The following is a 12,500-nucleotide window of genomic DNA, read 5'->3' on the forward strand; positions in this document are numbered from 1 at the left end:
CGACGGGTGTTCCATATATGAGACACCCGAAAAGATAAACAATCGGGGTGTCACGCCAGTGTGACGTTGTATCGGGGTTGCGCTCTGACGCAGCTGCGGGCCACGGCGGGCGGACAGACTCCAGGGAAGCTCCGCCCACCAATTTTGTAGCTGCCTGGAATATTTTTATTTTGGCTACAAAATGTACCTGGCGTGAATGGGTTAACAAATAGTCAATACTCTGCAATGGACTATATTTTGGGGATGCATTTTTTATTGCCTACTGCCCTAATGACCATTATTAGTGACTTCTCTGCCCACCACAAATGTAGCTTTTTCCTGTTCTGTGTACTGTGAGGTGTCTAGCAGTCTATATAGAAGAAATGACCTGCCATTTCTTGTACACATGTTTAAAAGAAAAAATGGACAGAAAGCCTGGCACACCAATATTACCATTGTAAAAGATGAAGTAAAACTAATTTAGATTAGAAATTAGATTAAATTAGACTTTTTCTACCATTTGATAAGCAGTTGCCTAAATTTGTATGTGTAGGATTTTGTGATTTTATATTTTTCTCTGTGTTAAGCTAATTATGTAAGCTATATTAGTGGCTCAGAGAATCATTGCTGAATAATATTTCTTATGATGGTTTTAGAATTATGAAAGGAGAAACTTGGAGGCTCGGTTACTTGTTTTGTTTTTTCTTTTCAACAACAAAAAATATCATGTACACAAGGGCTAGAAATAAGTAATAAAAGAAGAAAAAATTAAGAATAACATTCACATGTTTGCCTAACTGTTACACATGAAATGCTTCAGAATACTTGAAAGGGCAGAATAGTTGACATTGCAGCAGTCGTGAGAAATGTGGAAGTGGCTTGTGGACACTACTGTGCAACATTTTAGAAGACCACTGATCTCATTGCTACCATTAGGCATGAACCATGACGTGTCACTCTGGGGTTACCATTGTAATAGATAAAGTATGCAGCTACTACTTGAACAGGTCTGTATCTCTTTAAGGAGTGTGAGTTCCCACTGGTATGGCTGGTGTTGGAGATGAGATGGAGATCAACGGGTGGGCTGAGGCTCCATATCTGCAAAGGACTGGTCAGTCCTTGTGTTGCTGCTGCTTAGTAAAAAAGAAAAAAAAAAAAGAAAAAAAAACTTTGCTTCAGGTAAACCGACTGAGTTATTTTTTGCTGAAAAAATGCTGACTCAAATTTTTTTTTTTGCCAAATTCCCGTCTGCCACAAATTTAAACCCCTGGTTTTCAAAAATACCACCAAAAACACAATCCTTAGCACCACAATGGCTAGATTTATGACTACCGAACGCACATTAAGCAAACTTCGTGCTGCACGGATTCTGGAGTTTGAGGGAACCGTCCTTGAAGGTGTGGGGGAGGAGGGTGAAAATTTTGGGGTTAAATTGAGTTACCTAATGTATTGCAATGGTACAAGAATGAGGAAACTACCAAATGTCTATAAAAGCCCAGCTCTGGTTAGTTTTTTGGGAGCACACATGAGACCCGCCAACACATCGGGAGATGCACTGCTGATATGCACTCAGGTACACTTGTGTGGACTTTTGATTGTTGCAATCTTGCATATGGCATTTGGTAATGACATTACACATAGATATGAGTTCGTAAATATTCAAAGAACACTTTTATACCAATATCAGAAAAAATACAGGTAGTCCCCAAGTTACGAACAGGTTCCGTTCCAGTAGGCTGTTCGTAAGTACATTTGTTCATATGTCCGTAGTAGGGCGTACGGTATGTTTTGATTACTGTACACCCAGCTCTAATTTCGGACGTACCGGTATAAACAATGCAGTAGTTTTCGGTGCTTTTTAATGTGCTTTGAACAAACTTCATCCAAAAGTTTTTTAGGTTCTTCTATCCCCTTTCCACATTTCTTACTAATAATAGTAGAATGTATAGGGAATGAACTTTTCACATGTTCCATTATCTTATCCTTGCTCTTGAGTATTGTACCGATGGTAGAATGATTCATATAGTACGAATGAAGTTTTGAGATATCAGGCTTTGAAGTTGAGGATATTTTTTCTTCCATTTTCTCTTTTTTTTCTTTGGAAATCTGATCTCTGAGTCAATCTTGATGCATTCTATGGCATTCACATATATTCTGAAGTGTATCCCCCTCCCCCCTTTTCCAAGGCGCCAGTCGCAATGAGTGCACATGATTGTAGAAGTACCTCATGTCATCAGAGGCTTGTAGTGCTACTCAGGCATTTCATACAAATAAACAACTGCTGCAGCTGTGATTGAGATGTTTGTCTCATCATATCATATTTATTAGTTACAGGAATAACATTGATCATTAGTAGTGGCCTATTATGTGATGAGGGCGCATCGGTGATGGTGTTTCGCCGAGGCATGGGACACGCATCCTCTTGCTCTGGCTCTGTTGCGGTGACTAAGACTAAAATGTAAAGAAGAGGGGGGGAAGGAAGAGTGGGGATAGGATAAGGATAAGGAGGAGGAATAGAATTTCAGGAGAAGAAGAAGGAGCCGGGGCTTCACCCAGCCTGCGGGGTAAACTTGGGTTAATAGTTGGAGTGGGTTTGTTGAAAGAGGAAAAGGATCGAGGGGCTCAGCGCCATCGGCAGACTCGCGTGTTCACCGCGCGGCCACAACCCCGCGGGACCGTGTGGCGAGGCAAGGTCGCGACTCGTGGCGCGGGGAATACCCCACGACCTTGAGCGCGGCTCGCCTCGCCACAATTTTCCCACGGGGCGCGGAGCCTCGCTATGGCGACCACGGAGCCTCTCGGCTGAGGGGGAGGGGAGAGAAGTTAGCAGGTTTTTGGCGCCATCTGCGGTATGCTCGGAGCCACGGCCTCTCGACCGTGGCTCCAGAGCTGTCCCTCGGCTAACCATCACCGCTGAAGCAGGATGAAGCTCTCCCTCGGCCACACAGAGGCTGGCCACTCCCGCCCGGGTCGAGAGGAGATTTCTCTCCCTCGGCCGCAGGTCTTCCGGAGGGGCGCGGCTCGGGCGGCCTCACCACGATTGGGTTAACTCCACTGGCCGTGACGCTTCTTTCCTCGGCTCGCACAAACCCTTACGCTAAAGGATTTGTGGTCCTGGCACGAGTACTAGCAGCAAGCGCCACGTGTCGGGAACCGAAACCAGTGGGATGTCAGAGTAAGGATAAGGATGAGGGTCAACGCCATGGCAGGGATATGGTATGAGTGAGGGTGAGGGGTGAGGGGTGAGGTGGTGTCACAAGCGTCAGGAGACGAGGTGAAGGTATTTAAAACGGGGATAAGAGAGGGCAGTACCTGGGGGAGATTACTTTATTAGTGAGATTTAAAAGGTACAGGACAACAAAAACCAAACAACAACAAAACTAAACAGACAGAAAAAGAGACAAAAGCTGAACACTGAAAAACTGAACAAAACGAGTGGATAGGGGAAGGGGAAATTTGAAAGGAATGAGTAGAAGGTGGCTTCAAAGTGATGCAAAACCCGAAAACTGCATTTCCTGTCCCATGCCAAAGAAAGAGATCACGGCCTAAACCTGATCTGCCGGAACGAAGGATGGAGGGTGAGTCCATCCAGCCAGTGGTGAGTCAAGCACGGAGTTTGTTGGTCTGTCTACAGGCCAACTCACCCCACAGGATGTTAAGGAGGAAGCGAGAGGCTTCCTCGCGGAGTTCAGACGTGTAATAGATCGGTCACGACCCACTACAGGGAACCGTCTGAGTGCTTTATTCCATCAGAACAAGCTGGAGTTGTGTTTGTTGTTAGTGAGAGTAAAATGTTTGTGTGTGAAGGAGAGAGTTTTGTTTTGTTTAAATGCAGCTCGTGCGTGGGATTGCGCGTCTAGATCGACCTAGCCAACACGGGGTCCTTCACCGAGGTGGAAGAACTCGCGTCGGCTCGGTCGGTCGTCAGTAGACACTCAAGGTACACCCATTCTACCTGGGTGTACCTTGCGTGGCGTTACCTGAGCTCTGTAGCGGCTCCGCGATCGATGCGCGATCGACGGCTCCTCAAGGTCAGGCAGGGAGTCCTGTGAACCGACGCGGAAGTCCTGGGAATCGGCGGACCAATTCCCGATGCTTCCGCGTTGTCCCAGGGGTCCCCTGGCAGGGAGCATGGCTCCAGCCGAGAGCACAAGCCCGGCCTCGGGCCTGACTCCGACATCGATGTCGGAGTCGCTACTGTCGTCGTCGAGAATTGTGTCATCCAATCTGCGACGACGAGCTTCGGGGGCAGGAGGATCCTTCTTGTCTTTTTTGTGTGCATGGATGGTGGTGTGGTTTGTTTGCGTTTGTGATCAGTGGTATTTGTAGTTTGGCGTGCCTGTGCAGTTTCTTTTTGTCTTCGTTGTGGCTGAGGTTGCAAAACGAGGTGTCGGTGTTGTGAGGAAGAATGAGGCTCTGGGTGAGTGTCTGTCACCTCATTTCCTGTGGTTTCTGTGTTTGTTGTGGCGTACTCAGGGATGTATAGGTTTTCGTCTTCAAAGATTTCCTCAGGGACAACAATGCTGGGGAAGCCGTTTCTCTGTAGCATAATAGGGACAATGTTTGCGAATCTTTTTGCGTTGTATTTGGCAGCGATGAGACTTACGTGTAAGATGGCTTGGATTTTTGGGTTTGTGTTTGGTGTGAGAGTGCTTGTTGGGGGTTGTGTGGGCAGAATTGTCCGAGGGGAAGTCGTGGGTCGTCTGGGTGTACTGGTCTGAGCAGGTCGTGTAGCAGCTGTTGTTGCGTAGGAAGGTACAGTGTTGTTGTCTTGGCGGAGCTCAGCTCGTTTTGCCTTAAGTATTTCCTTCCGTTTCGGGCAGGATCCACTAACTGCGACATGCGATCCCTCGCAGTTGCAGCATTTGATGGTTTCAGTGCACCTGGCGAAGAAATGACCGTCGCCGGCGCACCGAGAGCATCTCTGGGGGTGTGTACATTGGTGTTTCTTGTGGTGAAATCTGTAGCAGTTAAGGCATTGGTCTATGTGAATAAAACATTCGGGTTCCAAGTTGTAGGTGGGGACCGATGTATTAAACATCATGAGTCCCCGAGAGAGAAGTTTCTGGGCTTCCTCGGGGGATGAGACGCGAATCTTGACGATTCGCGACTCAGGTGGCTTATAGACGTCGAGAACAGTGACACCGTTCTTGACGGAAACCTGGCAGATGGACTCGCACGATCGTGGGGGGATCGTCTTGTCGATCTTTTTCGCCACGATCGTACACTTAGCCTTCATCTCGGGGGAGGGAACAGGTGAGAAGCCGTGATCTTTTAACTTTCTTTGGCCGTCGGCCGAAAGAAATCGGGTCAAGTGTTCAGGTTTGGCAACTGTCACCTTGAAGCCATTGTAGACCTTAAAGAGGTGTGTGACTGCCACCTCAGTGATAATGAAGATATTCTGGAGAGCCTCCTCGCAAGAGATAGGCTCCCCAGAATACGCTAATTTGATAACGTGACCCATAGGGTTACGCCATAGCGAGGGTGATGGATGATGGGTAGAGGGGAGGCTAGCAGAGCTAATTCAACTGGACGATGAAAGGGCGGAAATGGTATCAAAAAACGGTGAAGCACACAGGGTAGCCAACAGTCTCTATTTGGGAAGGCCGGTCGGGGTCGGAACCCTGCCGAACGGGCGTGAGCCCTTATGTGTTCGGCCGAACACTTCGCAGCGAAACTATCGGCTGCCACTGTGCGTCGTGCTTTTAATTACTCGCACATCAAGGCTGTAATTAAAGGCACTAGCCCAAAGCAGGTATTGCGCAACTGCACCCAAAGCAGTTACACCAAGAGCCAATCGTCTTGTCCGTCGTTGGGGTGTCAATCTCTTTAAATCATCTACGATAGAAAACACGAAATACCTTGGACCCAGAGATCCAGGTAAGCCCTTGTGGTGACAGCCAGCCCTGTCTCTTTATCGCGGCTGTCAGCTGTGCTGCAAGCAGAGTTGCCAGCTAGCTACCAGAGAATACCTAAATAGATTGAAAAAAAATCCAAAAAAACAAATTTGTTGAGTATATTTGCACGGATGAGGAGATTTAACCATAACTCTTTTATTTTTTTGTATTTAGCAAAAATATTACGTCACGAGATAGCAAAGCATACAAGATTACAGGCGATGTTTTTCATTTTTTTTTAGTATATTCGTTGAAAATTCAAGAGGACAGCCCCCTTGATAAGGGCAAAAACTTCGCAAAACAATCACAAAATCACAAAGTTCTGGAGAGAGCACAACACACGTTTGAATGAGACCGTGTAGGTACAGTGAGAGAGCTATAGTTTACGATGCGTGCTACTCTCACTCGCTCCCGACAACTTTTTTTGTATATACCAAAGTCTGTAATTCGGGAGTTTGCAAGTAGGGGACCACCTGTATCAGTGATTTATGACAAAGTATTTTGTGAAAATGATCTAAAAAAAAAAAAAAAAAAAAAAGAAGTAAGTTTTGTGTACTTTTACATATGAAATATGCCTTCCATTGGGACTCCCTGGTAATATGTTGTTGCTTACATACAGATCTGTATGTATGCAGAGTACGAAGCACTAATGTTTGAAAATGACCATATAAATAATTAAAATATTTCAGTTTGACTTCATCCATCCGTTGGTACTTTCCAGCATTGTAAATTTTATTTGATTTGAAGTTGGCCGTTTCTGAAGTAAAGAGCGCGAGATACTGATTATTTCATGTTGAAGATGATAGAACACAGTAATACCTGTGCTAAAGTAAAAGGTATTTGGAATTTTGAGCTTGCTTGTCTTCATCTAGAGTTGAAACAGCTATCGTATCTTTTTTGTGTATTTCCGATAAAAAATATTTTGTGTAGACATTACATTTTGTGTAGGTACCATGAATACGCAAATATCCAACCACTCCTAGGCGTCTGATAATTTTATGCACTTCTTAGCAAAGATAATGGGTGCAAATGACTAAACACCATCTCTACACTTGTTTCTCGTTGAAAACTGTAACTTTTGAATATTGTTAAGGAAAGTAGTTTGATAGGGATAATCAATATATTTTATTTCTGTAGACTCTGTTCAGACAACCGACTTTAGTAGCGTAACTGCTAGAAACACGACTGCCAGATCAATGGATGTGAATAGAAGTGCACACACTAGTGGCTTTTGGCTGACCTGTGGCGCGACTAAGAGATTTTCCTCACAGTCGCCCGACTGCTCAGCCACTCCAGGAACATGTGGTGCTATGCAACACATGACGACACACGTGACGACAGCCACTGCGTTTTCATAGTGATGGTGCGCCTCATTGGCTGGAGGGAGTGGGATTCAACCAATGAGAGAGCATCATGTGGAGTTGAGGCAGACAGACAGGCGACAGTAACTTCCACTTCCCCTAGCTTGTCATCCTGATGTGATGGACATTCTCTTGTCATTAGAGAAATTGGGATTCATGTTCTCGTAACTTTGGATACAATGTGAAGACCATTCCATGGGCAAGTCTGTCATTCCATGGGCAAGTCTGTCATTTAAAATTGAATGAACCCAATAATTTCTGTTTCCTCTTCCGCTGCTGCAAACGACGATGTAAAGCCCATGCGCATGCCACCTCATCTACATCCATTACCAGCTGTGTATGATCAGCGACCGAAGAGAGATGAAAAAATAAATAAAATACAATAGTGGGCGAGAGATGAGTCGGGCCAAATTAAGTGCTATGTGTGAACATTCACTCAGTAGTTGCGCTTCTAGCAGTCAGGCCACTAAAATTGCTCGCTTGAACAGGGCCTTACAAAAAAAAGTTGATGTAGGCATACTAAATGATGATGAATAAAATGGTTAAGCTTATGTGCATGTGTTGTTTACATACATATGATCCTCCTCGAAAATTATAAACACAGCCATGTTGTATTCATGCAAGGACTTTATAGCTAAGATGAATATGTACTGGTACTGCCATCCACAGTTCTCCATTTCAACAAAATTAAATAAAAAGAAAAAAAAAAAGGAAAAAAGTTTGAGGTTCAAATTAGTTGTCTCTATGTTTTAATGCATTTATTAGACTTTTCAGACAAATGTCCACTTTTTTTATCAGAAGAAGAAAAACAAACAAAACGAGACATACCTTTACAGAATATCGTCCTTATTGAAAATTATACTTCCAATTGGCTTTGTAAACATCGCATTGGTACAGTACACTAAATAAGTTTTATATATATATATATATATATATATATATATATATATATATATATATATATATATAGCATCATTAGATTTAGTGAAAAAAAAAACAGTGGTAACAAACTTTGGCAAGCATCCCAAATTCCCAATGTTTTTTTTATCCAAATTGTGTTTACACAAACTTTGATACAAAAAAAAGGAAATAAAAAGAATTGGAAATCTACAGAGCCTTAGGATTGGATAGATCTAACTCAAGAATATTTCTGAGGTAAATCGGGAAAAACTATCACCATTCTGATGTACCAAAGACAGTAAAAAAAAAAAAAAAAAAAAAAAAATCGAATTTCTACTTTTTTTGCCCCTCCTGCATGGGGGGGCAAGGTTAAAATGATATATAAGATGAAACACAATAATGTACTCAACATTATGCAAAAACAGTCCAAAGGTTATCTCAAATCAATATTTTTTTATGATAAAATGAGTAGAGCAAGGTAGGCATTCTCAGGGACGGTCCCCTTAAATACTTTGAAGCTGGGGTTCAATGAGAGAGCCGTGACTTGTCTGGGGGAGCCAGTTAGATCTCAGCAGTGAGTTGCAAGAAGTACCTGCTGGTATGTGAGCTACCCCTCAACTTGTTAGAGTGAGTGAATTAGTGTGTGTGTGTGTGTGTTTGTGTGTGTGTGAGAGAGAGAGAAATCAGTTAATAATCTGAGATTTTATGTTGTTTAATAGTTCATTTAACTCTAAATAAAAATTCTACCTTAAAAAAGGAGGCCTGAAAGTGAAATCCCAGTTTTTGAAAAGTGGTTACCATTTGTGGCCCTTCTTTATAGAGGGCCACTCTTTGAGGCCTTTTATTTAAGGTAAGCTGGTGTGACCTGGACCTAGAATGGCCCCTAAAAGGTCATAATCTGGCCAAAACAAAAGGCAACCTATAAATATTCTGATTATTACTAAGCACATATTTCTTAGTTGAAACCATATCAGTGTTTGGCCTTGCATACTGGTTGCTTGGTGGATGTGTTGTACAAAAATTCCAGATCGCAGAGCCCAAGTAGGCCAGGAGGCCAGGAGAGTATCAGGAACTCGAGAGCCTGTTTCAGCGGTCCAGTGAGAATGCCATGTGGTGAGATGTGTATGTTACCCATTAGGATTGGGCTGCTGAACATGACATGACCCAAACTCAGTAGTAGGTGTATTGCGTGTTGAGTGCAGGTTGCAGACCGTGGCTGCTGCAGATGAATAAGAATTACCTTACCCTCTCTTTCAAATGAAAGAGAGGAAGGGGAAGATGACCATCATCCCTTCACACTCAGAAGTGTGTTAACATATTCAGTGGATTCACACTTGTAGTTTGGGAATAGGTATATTATTTTTTGTTTATTATTGAAAATATGTAATATAGTTTCTGGTAACTACTGGAGTGAATTTGAAATTCTGGTCAAGTGAAAGAATTAGATTCCAAGTAGGAGGGTTAGAGAAGATTTCTGTTCTTACTATGCTAAACTGTAGAAGAAAAATTATTGTATTGCTGCATATAAGATATATATCTTCTCTTATTTTTACCAGTTCTGCTTTGCTTTTTCAGAGATGAACTAAACAGTTTTATGGAATGTCAAGGTGCATTCAAGCCAGGAATCATGGTATTGACAACAGCGCTGAGTAAGCCCTTCAGACGATTAGACAAGTATGCTGGGATGCTGCAGGAGTATGAACGGCACCTAGACGAAGGGCATCCTGACAGGGGAGATACCCAGAGATCATCCCACGTATACAAGGAGTTAGCGGTACTGGAGATGTGAAGCATTTTTATTTGAATTAATGAAATAACTCATCTTGATTTATTTATTATTTTATTTTATTTTTATTTTTTTCATCTTAATGATTTGATAGACCTTTTTAATATTAAGAAACATTATTAAACAAATTGATGATAAAGACTCAAATTTTCACAAAAGAGCATGAGACCATTATATTGCTGAGAGGTAGGAGGATAGACAAATTATCTTCTCATATCCACAGTCCACTTGTGGAGCTATTAGACGGCAGAAGGAGCTGGAGCTGGAAGTGGTCACTGGGAGGGTCCACGGATGGGAGGGTGGTGACTCCTTAGGGACGCTAGGGGAAGTGGTGAGGATGGGGTCAGTTGCCCTCCTGCCAGACCACCGTGATCGATACTTAGTGCTGTTTCCAGCAACACTGGTTATGTTGTCTGTCTCACCCAGAATGAGTGCCTTTATCTTTGAGGTGAGATGCAGAGGGGATTTTATGTATTTGAAGTGATTTATAACTTATCTGATTATATTAAGTGATATAATTTATTAAGAGTTTTTATCACCATTGACCTTTCATGCTACTTTAAGGTTCTTAGATTTCATGCACTGTTGTTCAAGCAAATAAGAAAGGAAGAAAGAATAAACTACACATGATTTGATTGTAAAAAAATATATAAAAGTGCCTATTACCAATTTGTCTTTATAATAGCTATTAACTTTTCACAGGGAAATTATCCATTAAGCAGTATCCAAGTCACCAAACTGGAAGATGGAGACCATTACAAAAATGCCTTTGAGGTCTCAGGTGAGATTATTCTTAAATTAACCCAATGGTGACAGGTGATTTTCAGATATGCGATCCCTGCATTCTGAGCCACCAGGGGCATGTCATTACCCAAGAGTGTGTGACCGCTCACGTTGTAGGAGCATTCCTCGTGCTTTAGTTGAAGCACTAAAAAAACTATTTTGTATTTTTTTGTTGTTAATATTTTCTAAACTATATATTTGCCATATTTTCATAAAAGTTAAGAATGTATGATACTTTTTTCATTTTATAGATCATTATTTGCCCTTTACTCTGAATTTTCTTTTTCATTTTTTTAGGTCATCTTATAAAATAAAGTGTTTACTTGAGGTTTATATTATAACTATTTAAGCAAGATGTAGATTTCAATTACTCTGCTCACGGTGGTTTCATATATTTGGGATCATATATATGTACTGCACATGTAAATTTATATTGGTATTCTTGATATAATAAGTTATTTTTTGAGAGTTATATTTATTCAATATCAATGGATCAATTCCTCTAGTTTGTAATGATTTTTTTTTTTTTTTAGTTCTATTCTTTTCATTTCTTCAAAGTATATTTCAGTATTTTCACATGATTCATATCATTATTTTGTGAGTACTACATACAGTAGATATAACTGTCCGTGGCATTGTAGTACTATTCATTCATAATGTTGATTTATTTGTAAATTCTTATTGTTGTTGTTTCTGATGTATCAAGATAGTTATTTTCAGAAGTATTCATATTCCATATTGGTGGGTAGAGAAGTAAAATGTGGTATATATTTTATATATATTTACAACATATACAAGGTCATAGTGTGAGGAGGATCACCTAGATGTAAATGCGTTCAGAATATGATATTCCTTGACCCAATAACGACAGGTGTCCCATTTATGAGACACCCAGAAAAATAAACATTGCCCGGGCGTCTCGTCAGTGTGACATTGGATCAGAGCTCGCACTCTGAATATGATGCGGGCAGCACACATGGGCAGATTCCGGTCTGGACCCGCACGCCGATTTTTTAGCCACCCGGAAACTATTATTTTTGGCTTCAAAATATACCAGCATTAGTGGGTTAACCGGGTAGGTACAACTTGCACATGTGAAGGGACTTTCTAATTAATGTTATTGCTCTGAAATTTTTAGGCACTATAAAGGATCTATTGGAATGTCCTTTAACAAAATTTGAACTAACAAAATATATTAAGCAAATAAGATATATTTATATATGCGCCATTTCACTTGTTTGCACGTTTTACAGAGTCAGGCAAATTACCTTTTTATGTGCGGGTCCAGATTCTGGTCTGGACCCGCACGCCGATTTTGTAGCCACCTGGAAACTATTATTTTTGGCCTCAAAATATACCAGCGTTAGTGGGTTAAGGGGACCGTCCCTGAGAGAGGGGGGGGGGAGGGGGTTAAATTAAGATAGTTAGCGTATAGTATAGGTACATGGATGAGGAAACTACCAAACGAGTATTAACCGCCTGCTATGGCTCGTTGTCTTACAGCTGGCATGCGAGTCCCTCAGCACCCGGAGAGGTACGTCGCTAATGAGCGCCCAGGTACACCTATGTGGACTTTTGCTTGCGGCAGTCGTGCATAAGGCATTTAATTATGACATTGCGCATAGATATGAGTTCGTGAATGTTCAAGGAACACTTTTATACCAATATCAGGAAAAAATTATATCACCGTGATTTATGACGAAATATTTTGTGAAATATATCTAAAAAAAAATGTGTTTTGTGTCCTTTTACACACGAAATATGCTTTGATCGAGACTCCCTGGTAATATGTTT

At 41.8% G+C, this 12,500-nt stretch overlaps 1 protein-coding gene across 1 annotated transcript in view; it reads left to right on the plus strand.

Moving 5' to 3' along the window:
• RtGEF (Rho-type guanine nucleotide exchange factor) overlaps positions 1 to 12,500 on the plus strand; it is a 37,194-nt gene that overhangs the window by 2,449 nt on the left and 22,245 nt on the right. The window contains exons 2-4 of the mRNA XM_070133590.1: positions 9,713 to 9,911; positions 10,147 to 10,371; positions 10,626 to 10,704. Coding sequence (XP_069989691.1) covers positions 9,713 to 9,911; positions 10,147 to 10,371; positions 10,626 to 10,704 — 503 coding nt within the window. The remainder of the gene's footprint in view (positions 1 to 9,712; positions 9,912 to 10,146; positions 10,372 to 10,625; positions 10,705 to 12,500) is intronic.

This window comes from Penaeus vannamei, chromosome 19 (assembly GCF_042767895.1).
Source record: "Penaeus vannamei isolate JL-2024 chromosome 19, ASM4276789v1, whole genome shotgun sequence".
NCBI classification, from domain to species: Eukaryota; Metazoa; Arthropoda; class Malacostraca; order Decapoda; family Penaeidae; genus Penaeus; species Penaeus vannamei.